The 25,053-nt window shown below is 37.8% G+C and overlaps 1 protein-coding gene across 1 annotated transcript in view; it reads left to right on the top strand.

Moving 5' to 3' along the window:
* GUCY1A2 (guanylate cyclase 1 soluble subunit alpha 2) overlaps positions 1–25,053 on the top strand; it is a 424,741-nt gene that overhangs the window by 281,023 nt on the left and 118,665 nt on the right. Inside the window, exon 6 of the mRNA XM_043994631.1 lies at positions 17,167–17,310. Within this exon, the coding sequence (XP_043850566.1) occupies positions 17,167–17,310 (144 nt within the window). The remainder of the gene's footprint in view (positions 1–17,166; positions 17,311–25,053) is intronic.

The following is a 25,053-nucleotide window of genomic DNA, read 5'->3' as shown; positions in this document are numbered from 1 at the left end:
ACCCTACTGCTGCCCCCAGCTCATGACCAATTCACCTTTAAAATCCCTAAGTCTCTCCCTTCCCAATCCCCCACCTTTACAGGAACAATCTTTGGGCAGAAAACAAGGAAAGAGAACAGTGATTGAATCCAGAGTAATTAAACCATATGGTACTTTTTTACATCTGGGGACAAGAAAGGGACACTACTGACTATGGGGTGTGGTCATTGTTAGGGAAAGGTGAGGGCCATGGGTAATAGCATTATGGAGGAGAAAAATGCCATAAAATAAGGCCACATTGGGTTTAGGGCCATGGAAGAAAATTGGTAGGAGAGAGGGTAAGTGAAGGGTAGGGAAGACCATTCTGAATAGTACTATTCTTAGAAAGGATCATTATTTTTTCTACTCCAAATTACCCTCAGAAGTCTTTCTTTGACTTTTGGTAATATGACTGTAAACACAGATATTGATACCTGAAAATACTAGATTTGAGTTTTATCTCAGATAATAGATCTGGAATTGAGAAGGACTCAGAGTATAATATACATACACCTATATACACACATACCTCTATGTATGTGTTTATACATATGTATGTGTGTGGGGGGGAATAGATATCGGCAGCTGGGAGAAGATGGCCAAGGACTGCGCCTGATGGAATTCAGTACTTAGGAGCAGCTTGCACACAGCTGAGATGGGCCTTCTAGCTCGGGAGGAAGAAAAACGAATGACACACAGGAACCTACGGGCAACAGAGAGCGCAGTTTTCCGATGTCCTCATTGTGGCAGGAGCTGCGGACTGCACAGCCACACTGTGGCCTGTGGCTCTTCAAGGCGCTGATCCATGGTCGTCCGAGACTGGCAGAAGTCTACTATGTGTGTGTGTATACACACATAAGTATTCATCCAACATTCTGTAAATATATTTTTGATAGGGAGAAAAGAATTATTAATAATGAATTTTTGGGGGGAACCCAGAGACACAGTTTTAGTCTTTCTAACCTCCACTTCTAGAAAGCCCAATTCTTGAGAAAGTTTTAATCTCTTATGAAGCTTAATTCTGTTGTGGGTGAGTACAATAGAAATGGAGAATAGACTTTTGACTAACTCAGTGAGCTGATTGAATTATACCACACCTATCTGAATATACACCTCTGCCTCCTAAGTGGTCTCCCTCCATTAGGCCCTGATGTTATCACAGTAATAGTAGGCCTCCACCAGTCCTGGATGACCATGGATCAGCGCCTTGAAGAGCCACAGTGTGACTGTGTAGTCCGATACGGGAGCCACAGCTCCTGAGTGACTTATAACCGGTAACTGCCGCATCCCGTGTTGTATCTACCCCATGAGGAGTAGCTGGAGTGTCCTCTCCAGGGCACTGGCCTGGGCGGATCAATATGGAAAACAAGCTGTTGCTCATGCAGCAGGTTTTCCCTCTCCACGACATTGGTGGATCCAAAGGAGAGGCAGAGTCAATATAGTTTGGCACTGGTGCCGCTGTAGGAGTTGCCAGAGGGATGTGATATTCAACATCTAACTGCCTAAGGGACTCCAACTCCTGATTTTTCCTTGGGGTTAACTCCCAAAGCCTTTCCCATATATGGGTATAGCCACAAGGCAGCAGAGGTTTAAAGTCAGGGTTTCCTTCTCTTAGGCGGTTGCCTGCCAAGGCTAATGAGCCCCACCTGCCCAAAGCGACTGGTTTTTAAGGCGCCAGTGACTCGCCTTTGCCCCTTCTCCTGTTAGTGGAAACAGTTCCGCCACAAGAATGCCAGGAGTTGGGCTTCAGTTGTGAGAGGCTATTTGAGATGCATGCTATTGGAGCATTTTATAGAGAGTGAGAGCTTATCCCCATTCCCACCCCAGCATGACAAACCTTGAGGGCCACCCTCAAGGCATGCCAACAAATGGAATTGAATGATACTAGCCAATTAGCTTTGATCAGTGTGTAGTGACATGCTTTTATCAAAAAGAGGATAAAAAGCACACACAAGGCCCCAGACCAGCACCATCTTGTAACACACTTGGTCTGGACCAGCTGTTGGTTGGTGAATGCACCCCCTTAGGACAGGGTAGGCTGTTAGGATATGTGCTCTCTCTCTCTCTTAGAAATATGGTGCTGAGGAGGGGGGGGGGGGACGGTTCGCTTGTGTTAACTGCCATGTAGACAATACTACTCTAATATTTAATATATTTTAATAATAAATACTTACTACCTAACTGGTTCACTAGCCATTATTTTATAAATAGCAATTAATGTATAAGTAGCAAATAATTTAGAAAACCCAGCTTAGCCCCCCCAATAGTTTAGCAAACACAATTTGCCAACCACAAAATACAGTTGGCAACCAAATAATTTAAATAACACATAATTTCCTAGTATTGCCATGGCACTGAGAAAGGTAAGAAAAATAAACATTTATCCCTGTACTCTTGAACCTCAATGTATCGCCATGTACACAAATAAGACACAAATAACTAGAGAAATGGATAACACATTTATTTCCAATATTGATTTAACCAGTTCTTATCTTTCCAATATCAATTAACCAATTAACACCAATTGACTTTTATGAAGGGATATTTAAAAATAAGTTATGATGAAAACCAAAGTACAACATTCTGCCCAAAGTGTGGTGCTCAATCTCTCACAAGTACATACACAGTTCAAGGGGAAATGGGTTCAGACTTAGAGAATATCTATTGAAAAAAAGTAATTCAGAACTGTTGTTTGAATGGAAGTCTTTTACTCCCTTTGTGGAATCCTATGGGACTCTCCTTAGTTGGGTGTGGTTCCCTGCTGGGCCCTGAGAATGAAGGTCCTTATAGATTCCTGACACTTCTCTAGTGTCTATTCTGTTCTCTCACAGATCCCAGATGGTTGCTTTGCTTGTTATTGGTCCAGTTTCTCTGATGACATGGTCAGTGGGGGAGGAGAGGTATATTTCCTTCAGGTTCAGGGGTTTCCCTCCTCAAGTTCCCAAAGCTTGACTCTCAAAGCAATTGTTGGAATGTTTCTACTTGAATTCCTTTCTTTTATATGCCTAGAATCAAAGGTGTTTCTAATATTTTCAGTTAATTGCAATACATTTGGTTTTATCTGATGGATTAAAGAATTTCACTCCTTCCAACTTGATTAATCAGATTGTTCACATTGTATAGTTTATGCTTTTAATTGATTGCTTCAATAGAGGTGTCTAAGAATAGTTCATAACTTGCTTATCAATTTAATTGATAGACTTGATAAATCAGTGTTCTTCCTTGACATCAATCAGGGTTTAGGTGATCTTTCTGCATAAATTGGGGTTGAGGTATGGGGCACACCCTTCTTCTATGAATACTGTCTCTTATAAGCCCCCACTGGTTCATGTTTGAACTCTAAATATTTGGGTACCACATATTTAAAAAGATACTGACCATTTAGATTTTATCCAGAATTTATCTAGGATGGTAAAGAAATGCAAATCTATGGCATATGAAGATTGGTCAAAGGATCAGAGGATCTTAGATTAAGCCTTGCAGGGCACTTTATAAGTTATCTAGTCCTTGTCTCAGATTTTATAGACGAGGAAATGCAGGCCCAGAGAAGTAAATGAATTTCCTAAAGATTACATAAATAATAAGTGGAAGAGCTAGAATTCCATCTTTTGTCCTCTGACTCCAAATCCATCATGCTTTCTATTATACTATATTGGAGGTGTTTGGCTAAGAGAACTGAAGATTTAAAGAATGTATGATATCTATCTTAAGTAATTTAAATAAGGGTTATATTTTGGGTGGTTGGTTTTTGGAGGCTGATTTAGGAGCAGTGGGTGGGAGCAGCAGACAGATGGTTTGGGGCCTGATAGAAGAAAAAAAAAACCTTTTCAATAATTGAATCTATTCAAAAGTACAGTGGGGTACATTGGAACATTCTGAGTTCTCTGTCAGTGGAGGTCTTCAAGAGTTGTCTTCCAGGGTCATAGAAAAATTCTGCTTAGGTAAGGGTTGGATTAGATTACTTGATTTTTCACCTAACTCTAAGATTCCACCATTCTATAAAAAATTGGCCCCAAATGTATAAATCTTGAATTGAGTTTTAGATGAACTTAGAATGTGGGTGAATAGCTATTTTCTAGACTGCTGTGACATTGGATGGGAAACATTATTTGATACTTCCCTACATCTAAAAATTAATATAACAATGTTGATGGGAAATTTTGACTTCCACATTTGAAAGGCCTAATATTTGTATGAAGTGGTGGTATTATTATATTGCTACAATTACTCTATCTCATCACCTTTCAGTTCTGCAGACTTTGTCCTTGTCTTCACCTGGAAGAAAATGTGAGAGCTGTAGACTCTGTATCCCTAATCTCATTAAGATGTCTGCATATTATTTCTTGAATTATAACATTGAATTGTTAAGAGAGTGATAGCAAGTGGCTAGAAAAAATCTATTGCAAATAGTAAAAATGTCAATTTAATTTGCTCCATTAGATCAAAATATCACTACATCTGTTTGTATATCTGTATGTATACATATATATGTACATATGTACATAAATACAATTTTAGGTAAAAGAACTTATTATTTAAGAAGATTTCTAAAACAATATCTAATTAAAATTTAAATTAAATAAGCAGGTACCTGCATATATATGTATATGGATGTGTGTATGTATAACTTTGTGATATACTTTTAAAAAAAAAATTTCATTTAAAATTTTGAGTTCCAAATTCTATCTCTTTCTCCTCCCTTTCCCTCTCCCTTCCCTGAGACAGTAAGCAATCAGATATAGTTTATACACATTCAATTATGTAAAACATTGCCATATAAATTATATTGTACAAGAAAACTTGAATTAAGGGAAACAAAATGAAAGAAAGTGAAAATAGCATGCTTCAGTCTGTGTTCAATCAATATAATTTTTTTCTCTGGAGTTGGATGGTATACTTCATTATTAGTCCTTTGGGATTGTCTTGGATCATTGTATTGTTGTGAATAGCTAAGTCATTTACAATTCTTCATTCAACAATATTGCCATTACTGTGTGTAATGTTCTCCCATTTCTATTCACTTCACTATATATCAGTTCATATACATCTTTACAGGTTTTTCTGAAATCATCCTGCTTCTAATATCTTATAGCACAATGATTTTCCATTACAATCGCATACCTTCTTAGCCACCACAAAAAGAGCTACTATAAATATGTTTGTACAAATAGGTCCTGTCCCCATTTTTATGTCACTGGGTTATAGAACTAGCAGTGGTATTACTGGATCATAAGCTATGCACAGTTTTATAGCCTTTGTGGCATAGTTCCAAATTGCTCTCCAGAATGGAGAACACAACAACTTCACCAACCGTGCATTACTGTCCTAGTTTTCCTACATCCCCTCCAAATCTAATATTTTCCCTTTTTTTTCATATTAGCCACTTTTTTTAACAGACATTTATTTTATTTTCCATTTACATGTAAGGGTAGTTTTCAACATTCATTTTCATAAGATTTAGAGTTCTAAATTTTTCTCCCTTCCTTCCTCCCTTTCCTCCCCCCTCCACAAGATCGCAATCAGGTTATATATGTACAATCCACAAGTGTTCTTTTTATCAGTTCTTTCTATAGGGGTGCATAGTAAGCTTCCTCATTCTTGGGATTGTCTTGGATCATTGCACTGCTAAGAGTAGTTAAGTCATTCACAGTTACTCATTGAACTCATTGAACAACACTGCTGTCATTATGCACTGTGTCCTCTCAGCTCTGCTCACTTTCAAGGTTTTTCAGGGATCATTCTGTTTGTCATTTCCTGTAGCACAAGTCCATTCCACTACAATCATATAACACAGCATTTTCCATCATTACTCAATTGATAGACATTCCCTTGATTCTCAATTCTTAGCCTCCACTAAGAGTTGCTATAAATTTTTTTGGTACAATTTCCCCCCTTTTCTCTTTTTCATGATTACTATTGTTAACTGTTTCCCTTTTATCCCATTCCCTTCCCCATGATATTTATTCTATTATTCATCTTCTTTCATCCTATCACTCTCCAAAAGGGATTTGCTTCTGTCTGTCCCCTCTCCCACTCTGCCCTTCCCTCTTTTGCCCCTCTCTCTTTATCCCTTTCCCCTCCTATTTTCCTGCTGGGTTATAGAGATTACTCCACCCAATCGAGTGTGTACATTATCCCCTCCTTGAGCCAATTCTAATGAGATTGAGGTCTTTGAGCCAATTTTGATGAGTGTTAGGCTCATCTACTACCCAGATTAAATATATTACTCCACCCAGTTGGGTGTGTCTATTAGTCCCTCCTTGAGGCAGTTCTGATGAGTTTAAGATCTTTGAGCCTTTTCTGATGAGTCTAAAATTCATTTACTGCCCTGCTCCTCTCCCATCTCTTCTCCCACTCCATAAGTCTTTTCCTGTTACTTTCATGTAGGATCTAGCCTTTGCCCTTCCCCCTCCCCCAGTGAATTCCCTTCACCCTTCAATTTAACCCTAAAGATGTTATCATCTAGCTAAGTGGCACAGTGGACAAATCATCACCCCTGGACCCAGGGGGATCCCAGCCAAAACCTGGCCTCAGACACAAGACAGTCACCCACTGTATGACCCCAGGTATGTCCCCCAGCTCCAATTTTTTTTTTAATGGTTCTCTAGGGTCTTATATTTGAAAGTCAAATTTGCCATTCAGTTCAGGTCTTTTCTTCACAAATATCCAAAGTCTTCTTTTTCATTAAAGCCCCATTTTTTCTGCTGAAAGATAATGCTAAATTTTGGTGGTTAGGTGATTCTTGGTTGTAACCCCATTTCCTTTGCCCTTTGGAATATCATATTCCATGCCCTCCGATCCTTTAATGTAGAAGCTGCTAGATCTTGTGCTATCCTGACTGGGGCTCCACAGTACTTGAATTCATTCTTTTTGGCAGCTTGTAATATTCTCTCCTTGACCTGAGAGCTCTGGAATTTGGCTATAATATCCCTAGGAGTTTTCTTTTTGGGATCTCTTTCTGGAGGTGATTGGTGGATTCTTTTAATTTCTATTTTAGCTTCTTCTTCTAGAATTTCAGGGCAATTTTCCCTGAGAATATCTTGGAAGATGGTGTCTATGCTCTTTCTTTGATCATGGTTTTCAGGTAGACCAATAATATTCAAATTATCTCTCCTGGACCTATTTTCCAGGTTGGGAGTTTTTCCCAGAAGATATTTCACATTGCCCTCTATTTTTAAAAATTCATTTGGATTTGCTTTATTGTGTCTTGGTTTCTCATAAAGTCACTGACTTCCATTTGTTCAATCCTAATTCTTAGGCAATTATTTTCATCAGAGAGCTTTTGTACCTCCTTTTCCATTTGACTTTTCAAGCTGTTGACTTTTTTCTCATGTCTTTCCTGCATCACCCTCATTTCTCTTTCCATTTTTTCCTCTACCTCTCTAATTTTATCTTCAAAGTCCTTTTTGAGCACCTCTATGGTCTGAGACCAATTCGTATTTTTCTTGGAAGCTTTAGATATAGGGGCTCTGATGTTGACATCTTCCTCTGAGGGTGCCCCTTGGTCTTCCTTGTTACTGAAGAAACTTTCTATGGTCCTCACCTTTCTCTGTCAGCTCATCTTGCCTTTCTTTTACTAGACTTTTAGCTCCTTAAAGTGGGGCCTGTTTCCAGGCTGCAGTATCCCAAGCTTAAGAAGTCCCAGGTGGTATGATTTAAGGAGAATCAGGTTCTTCCCTCACCTGGCCTGTTTCCTGGTCCCAGATGACCCCAGACCAACTTGCCAATCAACCAACCAGCTTTGTGTGTTGTGGTTGTTAGCTCTGACGAGCCTGTGCCTCTCCCTGACGGGGGCCACTTCTTCTCAAGCCTACCACCTGGTTCTCAGTAGGGGTGTAAAATCCAAGTTCTGCCTTAGCACCAGCATAGACCCCTATAGTCTCTCCCCTGCCCAGGGCTCAGCCCACTCACCAGACTGTGAGCTTAGATCCAGACAAGACTGGTGCTTCAGCTGATTCAGAGGCTCTGGGGGTTTCCTTCTCTGGTGAGGCCTTTCTGGGACTGGATCTGTGTCAGGGTGACTGTGGGGTTGGGCCCTACTCCTGTATCAGCACAGCAGCTCCCTCCTTCTGACCTTCCAAGCTGTTCTTGGTTAGATGATTTCAGCACATTCTTCTGTGAGTTTTGCTGCTCCAGGCATTTTCCTATGGCGTTATTTGGATGTTTTTTGGAGTAATCGTGTCATGAGTTCAGGAGCTCACTGCCTTTCCTCTGCCATATTGGCTCCACCCTGGAAGTCCCATATTAGCCACTCTTACAGGTTTGAGGTAGTACCTCAGAGCTGTTTTAATGTACATTTGGAAGATGATGTCTGAGCAATTTCCTTGATCATGGTTTTCAGATACACCAATAATTTTCAAATTATCTCTTTTTTTTTACTGGGGATCTGGGTCTTGCTGCTGGCTTTCACTGGGCTTCAGGCCTTAGCTGCTTGCTTTCTTTGGAGGGTAGGCTTCCCTTCTTGTTTTATACTGGGGTTTATACTGGCCCTCCAAGTTGGCTTTCTATTAGTGTGGAGTTTAGCTGTTGGCTTGCTCCAAGGGTGTGGTCTTGCTGCTGGAGTGCTATGGTCACAGATTCTTTCTGGTGGTTGGCCCTGCTTACTTACCTAGGGAGCTGGTGGTTTGCAGGAGGGTGGGGCCTTACTGGTAGATTGCACCAGGTTTGGAGCTTTGATTAGTCTCTTGGTTGTGATGCTTGCTGCTGCTGCTGTTCTTGTCCCTTGCTCCCCTCCCACCCCAGTGAGACAGACCATTCCTGATGGAGTGGTAAGCTGCTTCCCTGCTTCTAGATCAATTCTGAGGCATTTTTCTAGTTGTTTGAAGAGGAATTTTGGATAGCTTCAAAGGGTTCCTTCTTCACTCTTCCATTTTGACAATGGAAATCCCTGTAATACACTTTTTTTTTTTTTGCAGGGCAATGGGGGTTAAGTGACTTGCCCAGGGTCACACAGCTAGTAAGTGTCCAGTGTCTGAGACTGAATTTGAACTCAGGTACTCCTGAATCCAGGGCCAGTGCTTTATCCACTACGCCACCTAGCCATCCCCTGTAATACACTTTTAAAAATTAGATTTATTGATTCTGAAGTGGATGCTAGAAGTTGAAATAATCATAGTATGCATACTATATATCCATATACATCAATATTATTCAATAAAATATAGCTAATATATACTTTAACTTATTTGTGTGATTCATTATGTAATATGTTTATATACATATAGGTATCATGCATCACACTATTGACAGTGGCAGAGTACTTTCCAAGATTTTCTGCCCGATGGATTGTAGCTCTGAAAGTCAAGTCAACATAAGCTACCTTTTCTTTATATATTTAGTAGCATGCATTCAATACATACTCATTGAATTTTTATTTATTTTTTATATATTTTTTTTAGTGAGGCAATTGAGGTTAAGTGACTTGCCCAGGGTCACACAGCTAGTAAGTGTTAAGTGTCTGAGGCCGGATTTGAACTCAGGTACTCCTGACTCCAGGGCTGGTGTTCTATCCACTGCACCACCTAGCCGCCCCGAATTTTGATTTTATTGAACAATATGAGGAGGATTAACTAAGAGGTTCTGAGGAGACTAATGTACTAGAAATTTATTCAACAGAAAATAGCTTCAGAGAAATGATTTCTGAAAGCAGAATTTAAGTTCTGTGAGGCTATTGATTGTGTTACTTTAAAAAAAAAGTCTTTGATGCCAGCACAATGTTTTGCTTAGAATAGGCTCTTGATGCTTGTTGTGAATGGTATTTATGAGTACTGTCAGGGGAGATGCGTGCAGGCAATATTAGATTATATAGTTAATAGTGTTCTAAATTTTAAAAAATGACTAAGTTTAAATGGATGAGAAAAATATAAGTATTAACTAAAGTTGTTATGCTATTAGAAAACCATCGTTAATCATCATCATTGCTAGAATTTATATAGCACTTTAAGGTTTACAAATTACTTTGTTTATATCATCTCATTTGATCCTTACAAAAACCCTATGAGGTAGGTCCTATTATTATCCCTACTTTACAGATAAGGAACTGAGGCTAAGAAGGGTCAAGTAACTTGTTTAGGGTGACACAGTTAAAAGTGTTGAAGGCAAGATTCACATTAATTTTTTCCTGACTAGAAGGGCAATGCTTTTATCTCCATTGTGCAACCTATATATATGCTCAAACTTTACTATTTTGGAAACTTGCTATTTCCAGGTTTCATTCTCCAAAGAGCATTCTTTTGAAGATGTACTTTTGGACTTCTTTGAAACAAATCCTGTGTAGTTTGAGATTAGATTTGATCCTTAAGGCACAAATATATTTCTCTTCATCTGACATAAAGAAACTGATTTTTAAGAGTTAAAATGAAACCCCAGGATTAATTTGTCATATTTGAATAGTTGTTATTGATATCATTTACACAAATTTAGTCATCAGTTGATTAGTCTGGAATTTTTAACTTCTACAAGGTTATGTTCTGTTTGTATCATCTAAATATCCCCCCCCCCCGCAAAAAAATTGACAGTATTGTTTTGTTTTTTGTATTTTTGTATTTTTTTGTGGGCTAATGAGGGTTAAGTGACTTTCCCAGGGTCACACAGCTAATAAATGTCAAGTGTCTGAGGCTGTATTTGAACTCAGGTCCTCCTGAATCTAGGGCCAGTGCTTTATACACTGTGCCACCTATCTTTCCCAACCATATTGTTTTTGAAAACGGAATCAGATAATATAATTTTAAAGGCATCTGACATCCAGGATAAACTTTTTATATATTTCTGAGGGAAATATTTAAAAATGGGGGGAAAGCATAAACATTTTATCTCCATATTTCTATTTCTGTAGTCTAGTCAAATTGGATTTTTCTTGGTTCCTCATACTCCATCTCCATCTCCATCTCCATGCCCTCTTATTGGCTGTCCCACATGCTGAGGTTATACTCCCTCCTTATCTCTGCCTTATGGAGACTCATTCTTGCTTTAACATAAAGGTTAAGCACTGTCTTCTGCATAAAGCCTTTCCTGCTTCCCCCAACTGGTAGTGCCTTTCCTGCGCTGGTTCGGTCATGTGCACCACATGCAAGACAGGCACATTCCTTAAGACCTACTCTATGGCGAGTTAGCCTCAGGCCAAAGACTTGCTGGATGCCCCCAGTTTCACTACAGAGATGTATGCAAGTGAGACTTGAGGGCTCTGGGAATAGACATCAGGAGCTGGGAGGTGATGGCCAAGGACAGCACCCAATGGACTTCAGTACTCAGGAGCAGCTTGCATGCAGCTGAGATGGGCCTTCAAGCTTGGGAAGAAGAAAAAGGAATGAGATGCAGGAACTGAAGGACAACAGAGATCGAAGTTTTCCAATGTCCTAGTTGTGGCAGGAGCTGTGGCTCCCGTATCGGACTGCACAGCCACACTGTAGCCTATGGCTCTTCAAGGTGCTGATCCATGGTCGTCCATGACTAGTAGAAGCCTACTATTTATTCTTTATATTCTTATATATATATACTTATTATCACCCCTCATAGGAATATAAGATTTTATGAGTGGGAATCATGGAATCTTTTGTACTTATATGTCTACCTCCTAGCAGAATGCCTGAAACCCCTTTTGAATTATATTAACATTTTAAAAAGCAAAGAAGAAGATATCAATAGCTATTATGTCATTTACTCATCTCTATAAAATACTTATGAAAATACATTTCTTTGATGAAAGTATGAGAAGCAGATAGGAAGGCTCCTATTCATAGAGCTTTTAACAGCAATAAAAAAAGAGAATACAGAATTAATGCATCAGCTGAGTCTGACAGTATATACAGAATTCCATACTTATGATGCTTCACCTCTGCTTTGAGGGGAAGTTATAGAGCATTTTCCATGGTTCCAAATTGCTGCTTGCCACCAAGTCCATGAAAAAAAATTCATTTTCTATATGTTATGGACAACCAATTATGGGAAAATTCATATTCTGTATGTCATGGAAAGTCAATTATGGGAAAAGCTTAGGAAGAAAAAAAGATGCAGATAATTCTTGGGGTAATGGACAAATATTTTATTGGTATGTGAAATGTTAAAAGATGCAAAGGAAGCTCTGTAGTGTTTTAGGTCATCTTGGTAAGGATTTGTGTGAGAACACAGGCAAGAATCACAGAATGAGAGATCATTGGTATGATCTGTATCACTGGACCAAAAACTCATGCAAATGAGATTACAGATTCAGCAAAATATCCAACTCAATATTTGAAATTTTTCCTGTTGCGCATCCATTCTGTACATTGGGCTATTGTTATTTGATTGGGGGAGTTATTTTGCATGGATCTATAACTTTTAAGTCAACCGAAAACTTAAAAAGACTTAAAGCCTTAATGCCATATATGCAGATGGCAGGGAAAGCAAGTGATCAGATGGGAGACCCAATGACCTGAGTCAGGTAATGTACTGAGTACTGGGAATACGAAAAGAGGCAAAAGAGAGCTCCTGCCCTCAAGGAGTTTATAATCTAACACTCAAAGAAATATATACAAAGCAAGCTATATACAGGATCAATAGGAGATAATTAGCAGAGGGAGACACTGGGATTAAGAGGGGTTGGGATGGATTGGAAAGTGGAATTTTGGTTGAGACTTAAAAGAAGCCAGGGAGGTCAGTAATCAGAACAGAGAAGGGAGAGTATCCCAGGCATGGAAGATAGCCAGAGAGAATGTATAATGCTGACAGACAGAGTTTCTTGTGTGTGGAATAGCCCGGAAGCCAGTGTCACAGGACCAAAGACTATGTGTTGGGGAGTAAGGCATAAGAAGACTGGAAAGGCAGGAGAGAGCTAGGTTATGAAGGGCTTCTAATGCCAAACAGAGCATTTCCCATTTATTTCTGGAAGAAATAAGGAGTCAGAAGATTTTATTGTGTAGAAGAATAACTTCACTTTAGTGACTGAATGAAGGATGCATTGGAGTGTGGAGAGACTCAAGGTAGGCAAATCCACCAATAGGCTATTGGAATTGTCCAGGCATGAGTTTATAAGGGACTCCACTAGAGTGGTAGTAATGTCACAGTAGAGAAGAGATGTTGCAAGGGTAAATTTGGTAGGAGTTGGCAACAGATTAGGTGTGGGAGATGAGAGATAGTGAGGAATACAAGGTGACTCTTTGGTTGTGAACCTGGAAGAAGGAATGATAGTGTTCCCTACAGTAATAGTGAAGGTAGGGAGAGGGAGAATTTAGGGAGAAAAATAATGAGTTCGTTTTGGACATGCTCAGGTTTAAGATGTCTACTGGATATCTAGTTTGAGATTCTGAAAGGCAGTTGGAAATCTGAAATTATAAATCAGCACAGAGTTTGGATCAGGATAAAGAGATTTGAGAATCATAAGCAAATAATAATTAAATCTATGGGAGCTGAATTGAAGTAATATATAGAGAGCAGAGAATAGGGTCCAGAACAGAACCCTGAGGAATATCTGTAGTCGGAGGATATAATCTGGAGTAAGGAATACATGAGTTCAAATCCTGCTTCATACTCTTACTAGCTTTGTGACACAGGGCAAATTTAGTTTCACCTATAAAATTAGGATAATAATAGTACTTACCTCACCAGCTTCTTGCATGGCTCAAATATATGTGAAATGTTTTGCAAACTTTGAAGCACTATATAAATAACTATTATTGTTATTCCCCCAAAAGAGACTGTGAGTAACATAACCCATATAGCTTTAGGGAGTGTCTATAGTAGCACTCCTCTGAAATGAATTTTCAGGATATGAGATCCACAATTTAAATTAAACAGGGAACCCAAGTAGATTATGTAGCTCTAAGCTTGACAACAATCTTTGACAGGGAGACTCAAGCTCAGATAACCAAGGAAATTGAATTCAAAGTTAGAATTGAGCCTGAGAACACTATTTAGCTATAAGTCATTCTCATCTGTCTTCTAAAGATCTTTGTCCCTGGGATAAAGAATCTTTAACTAGAGCTGAAAAATCTCCTTTACTGAATTCTGAAATTAAAACAAGCAAACAAACAAAAAAATAGACAGACAGACAGACAGACAGACAGACAGACAAACCACTCCCTGAAGAAAAAAGCAAGGAAGGTTTTTCCTAGTAGGGACTTCTGATCCTATGGTTAATTATGAAATCTATTGCTCTCAAAGAACTATGGAAAGCCTTGAGGCTTCAAAATAAAAGAATATTATAGAGACTGCTCTACACTTGATGAAGAACTATCACTCTGGCTAATGATTCCATTTGCAAACAGAAGCTAAAAACAAGGAGAATCATAACCATGCGCCTAGAAGAGCCAGACTTGGAATTTTTCCGCAGTGACCACACGTTCAACTGAACAGCATCTGGCAGAGACTGATTCCAGTGGAGATAAACATTGTAAAGATAATATGCCCAGCAGAGATGGTAAACATGGCAAAGAAAACTCATTTGATAGAAACCACTAGAGAGCTGGTCTGCAACCATGCCATTATCAGAATATAGTAGTTCTGCAGTGTCAGCAGCATAAATTGCCCCTCCATATCTGTGTCCTGGCCATTTTTTCTCATGTAGTTCCCCTGTATATGTGTAATTCATATATCCACTATTCCCAATCATAGTATGTATATACACTGTGAGGGTGCCTCAGACTTATTTGGGAAATGTTTTATTTAATTATACTATATAATTTAAATTTAAAATATAATTTAAAGTTATATTTAAATTTACTATATTATTTTCATTAAATGCCTTTGCTTTGAATTAATTGTATCCTCTGGATATTAAAGGCAAATGCTTCCACAGGGGCCCATGAACTATATTTTTGATGGGATTAGGACTTTCATAGTACTTTGAACCTGGTTTTTCCTTGTCAAGGGGACCCACCCTGTGAGTCATGATTGATCTCAGCAGCTACACATATTTTTTTTCTACATTAATCTTCACAATCTATGGCTTGGTAGTCATGAAATGGGTAGTATAAGGAAACAAATGATTGCTATGGATGTTTTTGTTTTTATAGCTAAAAACAGTTTTAACACATATATATTCCCTGTATCTACTTACCCCAGCAGTCACTACCTTAGCATAGTTCTCTGGCCTCACGTGCTCTGTTACTTTCCCATTCCATCTTGGTTACTCATAGGTAATGCCTATCTGTTGCACTATCCTTCACAGACTATTTGGTCTAGTGTATATGCCATACTACTACTGACTGGAACCTTATAAGGACCTCCCAGTGAGGGGACTCTGTCAACCAATATAGGTTTAACACCATCTCTGCAACTTAGAAAATTAGTTATCTGCTTGGAACACTGAAGGAGTAAATGACTTGTCTATGGTTATTCAAGCAGTTTGTGCCAAAAGAAGGACTTAAACCTTGGCCTTTTTAGTTCTGGAGTCAGTGTTCTCTCCATAGCATCCAGCTGCCTCTTAGTAAAATGATTCATAATTTTAATTTATTCATTCTGATTTTCATTTGTTCTTTCTCCTCAGTGCTGATCCAAATCAGGATTTTGGTCAGAAAGACACATGACATTAGAGGATCCCTTCCCAGATAGCCCTCTATCAGTTCTGATTAGATCAGGCAATATCCCAGAATAAATGTCTAGAGTATTTTCACTTATTTTTAAGATTGTATATGCTTTTTGTTTATTGACATTTGTTTATTGACATTGCCCTTGATAGACAAATGTCTAAATAATATTTCCACTTCAGGATTGAATTATATATCATTTGGGCACTCCAAGGTTATAAAACTTAATGTCAGGCTACCTTATCCCTGAGTCTGAGTAAAATATTTTTTATAGGCCAATCAGTCAGATGGTCACAGATATTAAATTCTCACTGTTATGGTAAATTACCATTGAAATATGGCTTATATAGCATCATCTTAGAAATAACCTTGGAATTTCATTAGGGAACCTTACCAAAAGATCCAGATTTAGGTTAGCAATGAGGAGAGGGAATGCATGGATATCAATGGACAAATTACAATTATGAATGATATTACTAAGAGGCAGATTGATATAGTGAATCGATAGCCGACCTCAGAGTGAGAATGACCTGGATTGATGTACTGATTGATTTTAACTAAATGTAGTAGTTACAGTTTATCTCCATTATCCTTCTACTTCCCCTTCTCATATGTTCTTTTAAACCTGAGGTGATAATTGTTTCCATGCAGCTTCCTAGCTCCCTCACTAGTGTGGTGCACTTGCATTTGCCTACCATCTTTAGTCAGGGTTCCATGATGTGTATTGATTAATGTCTTTCCTGCTCACCATAAAAATTGACCTGTCCTGTATTCTGTAAGGGAACTGGCTTTGTTACTCTCTGCTAAATAAATTCTTGTCAAGGTGGTAAAGGCTTGATGTGCTATCCCCTTCTAGTGATTTTTTTTTTTTATCTTAAAAGAAGAAATGGGCAGTGACTTTGGTCAAAACAATTATTCTCTCATGGTAGGAATTTCAGGTATATTGGTGGACTGGAGCAATTGATATGTTGGAGTTGGAGGATCTTTTAACACATAAAGCTTCATGGAGATTTCCATGTAAAGAGCCATTGGGATGGGGAAAGAAGCAGGAATGGAACAAGTATTTATGTAGTGCCTACTGAGTCAGACACTATGCTTAGCACTTTACAAATATCTCATTTGATCATCAAAACAAACTTTCTAGGTAGATGCTGTTGTTACCCCCATTTTATAGTTGAGGAAACTGAAGCAAATTTAAGAGACTTTTCCAAGGTCACAAAGAAGCTATCAGAGGCCAATTTGATTTCAGGTCTTCCTGACTCTAAAGCTTCTACCGAGTTGCCTAACTGGCAAGGGAGGGTGGCTGGATGTTATTGTGGTGCCATTGCTGATAAAAGAGATGTGTCCAGCTGTAGTACAATATAGACCATTTTCTCTTCCTGAGAGATGATTATATCACATTCCAGTTGTTCATGATTTTAATGATTTTCAGAGGTGATAATGATGATGAATAGCTATGGAGCCAAGATGTCAGCATGTGATTCAGCCTGTTTGCAAACTTGGCTATAATTATCTGCAGTTGCCTAATTGCTTAATTTATTGATGTTTTGGTGACTTTTTTTAAAGCAATGTGTGATTGCGGATAAGTAATCATTTTCATGCTAGCTCATTATCATATGTTTGCATTTGATTCATCTGATTGCTGCAGGTGGAAACAATAGGCGATGCATACTGTGTTGCAGCAGGACTGCACAGGAAGAGCCTTTGCCATGCGAAGCCCATTGCCTTGATGGCCTTGAAGATGATGGAACTTTCAGAGGAAGTGCTGACACCTGATGGGAGACCAATTCAGGTAAACTTTTCAGCCACCCAATTGGGATGCATTTTACTGAAAGGTGCAAGTAATGGAGCCTCTCCACTCTTCTCAGGAGTTGAATTATGCTACCATTGAAGCCACAGTTAGAAATTTGCCTATAGAACATGATGATTCTTAATGACTTTGTGGAATCCTTTTGGTAATAAGGATAGGAGTGTGGGCCTAGAACTTGAGGTACCTTTCAATGGTATCTGTAGACTATTGGTCTACAGAACAGACAAGGTCACCTGATTTTGTTTCTGACATAATTCTTTGATTATTTTTTCCATTTGAACTCCAAACTCAACCATTTCTTGCTATGGATAATCATGATATAGGAAACTTTCACTTTCTGTCTGAAAGTGAGTTTAAATCAGTGCTTTCAGAACTCAGCTAGTCACAGGCCATTTATTCTTTAATTAGTAATTCAATGCTAGGTAACTTCTCTAGGGGAAAGTGTTTGTACTCTTTGTTGGGGGATTGATCTTAGAAAAGCAGTTTCCTTACAAGAATGAATTCATCTATCATCATTCAGGCTAGTGGTGAAAACATAAGCAAGGCTCAGGACAAACATGGTTCAGACCTAGAGGCCACCAACATGTAGAAAGTTACTGGGACATGATTCAGTCAGAATCACCCAAGTCAATAAATTACTTTCACATCATTTTTGTAAAGGGATACTATTTTAAAGCCTGTTTTAGGCTGAAAACCTATTCCCCCTAAGACTATAGTAAAGTTTTCAAATCTAACACCTAGCCAACCTTTTCGTTTGGGCACCTTTCCCATGTTTGCTTTTTCCTTTACAACAGCTATGACGCATTTATTGATTTCACTAATCTAAAGTTTACTTGGATTGCTAGAGGGATTTCTAGAGAACAAAACCCTGGAAATTACAATTTCCAAAGAGCTTATCAATATTTTCATTTATCAGATATGATACCATAAAGCTCTGACATAATGTCCTATGAATCAGATAGTATAATTAAATCCAAAGAGTAAATTTCCATAAACATTTAATAAGGATTCAGAAGGAGAATAAAAAGTAATAAAACCATGTAATAGTTTTAGTTTCATTACAAATTTATAATGTTTGCAGAGTATTAAGTTCTTTGCCAATGTGATTTTTTTTTTGAATTGGCTTTTCTCTAGTGTCACGGAAATGTTTCAAAACTTCATAGCTTATTATGAGAATCTGTCAGTACAGAGAGCTGTGTGGTGTTGTAACAGAGCTGATATGTAATCAGTTGTTCATTTTTCCCAGGATGCATGCTAATTTTCCAGGCTGTTTTAATTTAAGCTATTTTCAGTTGCCAGAAATAACATAAACAACTACCACAAATTGAAGGACTCAACCAGGCCTCACAAAGTTTTAAACATCCCTTCATGATGAGTAAAAGGGAACAACTTCCCACATTACACAAGTAATCTACTATAACTAGAGACAAACATTTTGATAATGTTTCTTTTTAAAGGGCAAAATTACTCAACTTCATTTTTTTTTGCTTTTGAAAATAACCAGAACATGTGCTAAAGCATTTTACTAATGTAAGTACTTATGTAAGTTATAACTCTAAAGACATTATAATGATGCTCAAAAACTAATCTTAGGCCAAATCTTTAAAATCAGAATTTAGGGGACTTACATTTTGGAGCCTCTCAACAATCAATACAAATGACTTAGGCCCAGATAACTTTGGATAAGTTTTAATTTTTGCCAGAAGTAACCAACAATCTATCAAACTGACCAACACAATATGTTAATCATCTTATTTTGAAAAATTCCCCATCATTCCTAAGTCCTCTTGGTCCCCTGACTAGGGAATTTTCATTTTATAAATTGCAAAAGCCAGAAAAGTGAAGATGTGATCGTGCCAGTAGCACATTCCCTGCCCCCTTTAAACTAACCAGAACCTAAATGAACTGTCAAATTGCACAACCCAAAGTCCTCCTTTGGCCATATGTACCAGATCTTAACAGGCCACAATACAAGTGTCACATACTAATCTTTTTTTTTTTTTTTGGTTAGGCAATTGGGGTTAAGTGACTTGCCCAGGGTCACACAGCTAGTGTCAAGTGTCTGAGGCCGAATTTGAACTCAGTTCCTCCTCAATCCAGGGCCGGTGCTCTATCCACTGCTCCACTTAGCTGCCCCAACCTATACTAATCTTAAAGGTTCTTTGATCATTGAATTAAATTTAAAAAGTTTCAATTTGATCCAAATCAAGTGGCTACTATATGCAAAGCATTGTGCTAAGTAGGCCAGAGGTAGATACAATCAAATCTGATTCACTTGTGTTAGGTACTTACCTACTGTTCAGTGCACTGTGTGAGGTCCTGGTGATGAAAAAAAATGACACCATCATGGGGGAGAGAACAATACATGGCTGGTCATAAGTTGGTAATTCAATTTGGTTAAAATGAAGCCAAAATATGAAATAAAGATGCAATAGGTAGTTTAGAATCAAGATATAGAGGAACTTCAATGCCAGACTAAGAGGTTTGTATTTTACCTATGGGCAATGGAGAGCCACTAGAGGTTTTTGAACAGAGCAGTCACATGGTCAGAGATCTACCTTAAGACAATTATATGTATAGTGGTGAGGAAGATAGATTAAAGGGGGAGGGGTGGATAAGAAGCAGAGCAACCAAACCATGACAAAAGTCTAGGAGATGAAAATTCAAGTGGAAAGAAGAGATGATATTGTAGAAGTATAATTGATTTTGTAGTTTGTTGTACATTTTCAGTTATGTCTGACTCTTTGTGACCCCCATTTAAGGTTTTCTTAGCAAAGATACTCAAGTGGTTAGCCATTTCCTTCTCCAGTTCATTTTATAGATTGAATCTAGGGCAAAAAGAATTAAGTGACTTACTCAGGGTCATGTAGCTAGTGTCTGAGGAGAAATTTGAAATCATAAAAATGAGTCTTCCTGACTCCAGGTTTGACACTCTATCCCCTAGGCCACTAGCTGTCCTAGGTCTTGGCAACTGATTGGATGTAGGAAGTACCTGCTGTTCCCTTAACTCAATACTCTATTTCTCTAATCTGTGCTTTCGCACTGTCTGTTCCCTATGCTTCCTCACCTCCACCTCCTAATTACCCTGGATTCATTCAAATCTGAGATCAAATCTCACCTTCTTCAATAGGCCTCTTCTGATACCTCTATCTGTAAATGCCTCCCCTTCTTTCATCTACACTGCATATATCTTGCATGTACCTAGTAATTTTCATGTTGTTTCACCCCCTTAGAATCAGAGTTCTATGAGGGAAAGGACTGTTTTTGCCTTTCTTGTATTCCTAGGGCCTAGCACACAGTGTCTGGCATACTATAAGTTCTTAATAAATTCTTTTTGATTTATTTGTGATTGAGTAGGATGCAGAAAAAAGGGCAGAATAAATATAGAATGGAGGATTCAAGCTTGGCATGACATTGGTCATCTGAGAGAACAGTATTGCCATCAACAGAAATAGGGAAATTGGGATGAGTCAACTAATCTCCACACCATCAGAATGCACTGCCAACCCAAATGAGCAGGTCATATCATCTGTCTCTGATGTCTCCTCTATGGTTCCTGAAATCTTAACTCTCCACTCCCCACCTATTCCCTCCCCACCATGATTTATATCTTTGTGGATCCCTGAAGTGGCCTGGATGATGGTATTTTCTGTCAATTTCTTGTTAGGGACTTTCATCTCACAGATCCTCATTTGAGTCAAGGCAGCCAAGTGGAGATGTCCGAAGGCAGTTGGATGTGTGTTTCTAGAGTTTAGGGAGAATTTGAGGTTAGAGACAGATACTTGATATATATATATATATATATATATATATATATATATATATATATATATATATATATATATATATATATTTTTAGTGAGGCAATTGGGGTTAAGTGACTTGCCCAGGGTCACACAGCTAGTAAGTGTTAAGTGCCTGAGGTCGGATTTGAACTCAGGTCCTCCTGACTCCAGGGCCAGTGGTCTATCCACTTCACCACCTAGCTGCCCCCTGAGATATATTTTTATGCAGATGACAATGGAAGCCATGGGAGGAGATAAGATACCCAGGAGAGACAGTACATGGAAGGAAAATAAGAGTTGCTGGAGCAGATCCTTGGAGAATACTCATTCTTTAGGGATGGTAGTGGTGTGAGGGAGACATCTTGGTGGTGCTTTAAAAAAAAAGTGATCGGTACAGGATAATATCCAAAGATTCTTAGGCCTGAAGGGATCTTAAAAACTATCTGCCCCCCTCCCTTATTTTATATATTAGGAAACTGAGGCACAGGGATGCAAAATGATTAATTGGAAATCACATCATTGGTAACAGTTTGAACCCAATTCTTGATCCTCTCACTCCAGTCCTCTTTCTACCCTATAACCTTATCCCTATGGGCAATGGAGAGCCACTAGAGGCTTCCTTAGTTGAAACATTAAATAGAGACAACAACTTCCCAACTATGTTTTACAGAAAAAGGCCAAAGAACATTTTTCTTTTGTTGATCCTTTTGAAAAATAATTAAAGGACACTCCTGCTACTAAATCCAAATGTCTAATTTTTTGCCTCTGATTTGGGCTTATTTTAGAAAGATCTCCCATGCATTTTGTCATGAGCATATAACTTCAAACCAACTTCATTAGTTGAAAAATCAGTACGTTTAATAAAGTGGGACAATTGCCATGGCTACATTATGAAACAGAGTTAAAAGACAATATGTAATCATATTGTAATACTAATGTGTTTGACAATTTCAATTGCAATCAGGAAAATGCTTTGAATTTCTACTAAACACCTCATCCAGACATTGTAACTTTCTATCATGAATTACATATAATGTGATAAATTAAATTGCAGCTCATTAAACTTCAGCTTTTACTAATGAACTGATAGGGGTGTTTTTAAGATTATAAAATGATTCTTCTCAAATTACTTTTTCCATAGCCATTTTTATTTACAAGACAACATGATGTAATGTTATTATTTATAGGAATTTCCTTTCCAGGAATATTTGCAATGCTCAACCATCCCTTTGAGATTATAGCCTAAAACTCTGTTTAGAAATGAGATTCTAATTGTTTAATCACTTGATTAATTTTTGGTTATTTCTTTGATAGATTGTGGAATTTCAAGTAGCACACATTTGTTTTTTATTTTTGTTTGTTTTTTGAGATCTCAGCTCTAGAATTGATAGCTACAAAGAAGGAAAAGCATAAAATAATTTTAAGAAATGTTTTTGAACCTCTTTGGTCCAGACCTGTGATTTTATCAGTGTAAGGAGTTTCCAGTGTTGGAAGTTCTTAACTCTGTTGCAGATTTGCAATTTATCTATAGTTTAGAATACTTAAAAACATCGAAAGTAGTCTGGGATACTGGACCTTATATGATTTTCCATGATCACAAAGATGATATTATTAAGAGCAGGGTTTGAACTCTGATAACAAACCACTAATTCATGATCTTTCCCTTTTATATAATATAGTAATAATAACTGTCACTCACCACTTTAATGTTTGAAGTGTTTTTGTATATGTTTTCCCTTTTGGTCCTCACAACAACCCTGTGAAGTGATGCTATTTGATCCCTACATTACAGTTGAAGAAACTGAATCCTGGTGAGGTTAAGATACTGGCCTGGGTCACACAGCTATTAAGTATCTGAGGCAGGATTTGAACATACATATATGTGTGTGCATATATACATGCATGCCTATACATACATATAAACATGCATATACATTTTCTACCACAACCACAGATAGAAAGCAATTTTGAAATAGAAAGCACAGACATGTGTACAAATATTCATTTTGCAATGTTGAAATGAGGATTTTGTTTTTAATTAGTACAAATATATTTGTAAATAAAATTTGGAACCATATTTTCTGCCTTGGGAGGTGGTGTTTTCTCCTTCCTTGCGGGTCTTCAAGCTAAGTTGGATAACAACTTGTTGAGTGGGTATTAGTGGAAATTCCTTTTTTGGGGGGTATAGGTTACAGTAAATGAACACTGAGGTCCTCTCCAGCTCCAAAATTTGGTCATTCCTCCATTCTTATTATTTAAGATAGCATCTTAAGCTATTTTATTAGACCTTCAAGAGTTAATTGATTTCAAATGTATTAAATTTACTCAGCTTAACCTTTTATTAGGAATAATTTTACATTGATTAGTTTAGGCGAGCATATAGGACTTGTCTGAGTACATGTCAACCATTCTGTCAAATAGGAATTATAATCAGGAAAACATGAAAAGCCCTTTCAAAAATATTCAACACATTTTTGTAGGGTAGTATTTTCCTTATTTGGATTTTTGTGACCAATTCGGTGAAAAGTATGTTGAAATTAAAAATGAGATGTTTTATTGCCAACAGCTCAAACTGTTAGAATTATGACAGATCATTGACAGGCACCATGGCATAATTATATTTCTATCCCAAGCCCATCATAGTGTTTTGTATATAACAGGCACTTTATAAATGATTCTCAAGTGAATAAGTAAAATACACATCATATATAAAGAAATCTCATGAATGTCAAATGAAAAGAAAAGGGATTGTTTTTTCATTCTAGAAAAGTTAATTTTATAAACTCTAATTTATTATCTTCTATAGATAAAAGACTTACTACTTTTTAATAATAGAGTAGAGGAAGAGAGGAAACACATGCAATAAAGCCATAGCTGGAGATTACTTATCTGGCAGTCTCAACTATCTGTAAAATGGTTGAGTTGGAAAGTAAGCAGGAAAATTCCTCTAGGTACTGTCTCTTTGCCAGCATCCTTCCTAAAATGTGACTCATAAAATTAAGTACAATATTCCAGATGTTGTTCGACTGGTGCAGGGTGCAGCAAGAAAGGGACCATCAACTCCCTCATTCTAAATTCTTGGCTTTCTTTCTTTCTTTCTTTTTGTTGTTGTTTGTTTGATTGTTTGTTTGTTTGTTTTTTTTTTTTGGTGAGGCAATTGGGGTTAAGTGACTTGCCCAGGGTCACACAGCTAATAAGTGTCAAGTGTCTGAGGCCAGATTTGAACTCAGGTCCTCCTGAATTCAGGGCCAGTACTCTATCCACTGTGCCACCTAGCTGCCCCTCTTGGCTTTCTTAATAGGGATCTATGCATTGTAGTATATGGAGAACTGGACTTGGAATCAGGAACACTTGCATTCATATCCTGACTCAGATACTTGATAATTATGTCATGTTGGCAAGTCATTTAAACTCTCTCAGCCCTCAGTTTCCTCATCTAAAAGTAGTCATAATAGCTTTAGTGAGTTCATATGATGAGATTCTTTTTGCAATGTGCTTTACAATCCATAAAGCACCATATAAATCTTAGCTATTCATACAACTTAAGATCAGTGCTAACTTTTTTGGCTACCATGTCATTGAGTTTGCATTCCAGTATATTCCACAGTTGCTTTTTTATACAAACTCTTGTCAGTCATTCCTTCCCCATCTTGTACTCATTATCTTAAAGGTCCTCAGTAGCACTTTACATTTATTTACATTCAGTTTAATATTATTATATTTGATCCACTTTTCTAGACTCTGTCATCCAACATCTACTTTCTCACAGCTTTGTGTTTTCTACAAATGTAGTGCACATACCATCCATTCTTTCATCTGAGTCATTGATTAAAATGTTAAACAGGACAGTACAACCCACAAGATCCCCAGGGCACTCCACTGTAGACTGTGATTCAACTTGACATAGATCCACTGATAATCCTTTATACTCCTGCCAAAC

This window comes from Dromiciops gliroides, chromosome 3 (genome assembly GCF_019393635.1).
Source record: "Dromiciops gliroides isolate mDroGli1 chromosome 3, mDroGli1.pri, whole genome shotgun sequence".
Classification (NCBI taxonomy): domain Eukaryota; kingdom Metazoa; phylum Chordata; class Mammalia; order Microbiotheria; family Microbiotheriidae; genus Dromiciops; species Dromiciops gliroides.
Note: the sequence above shows the minus strand (reverse complement) of the source record. Positions and strands in the feature narration are given on the sequence as shown.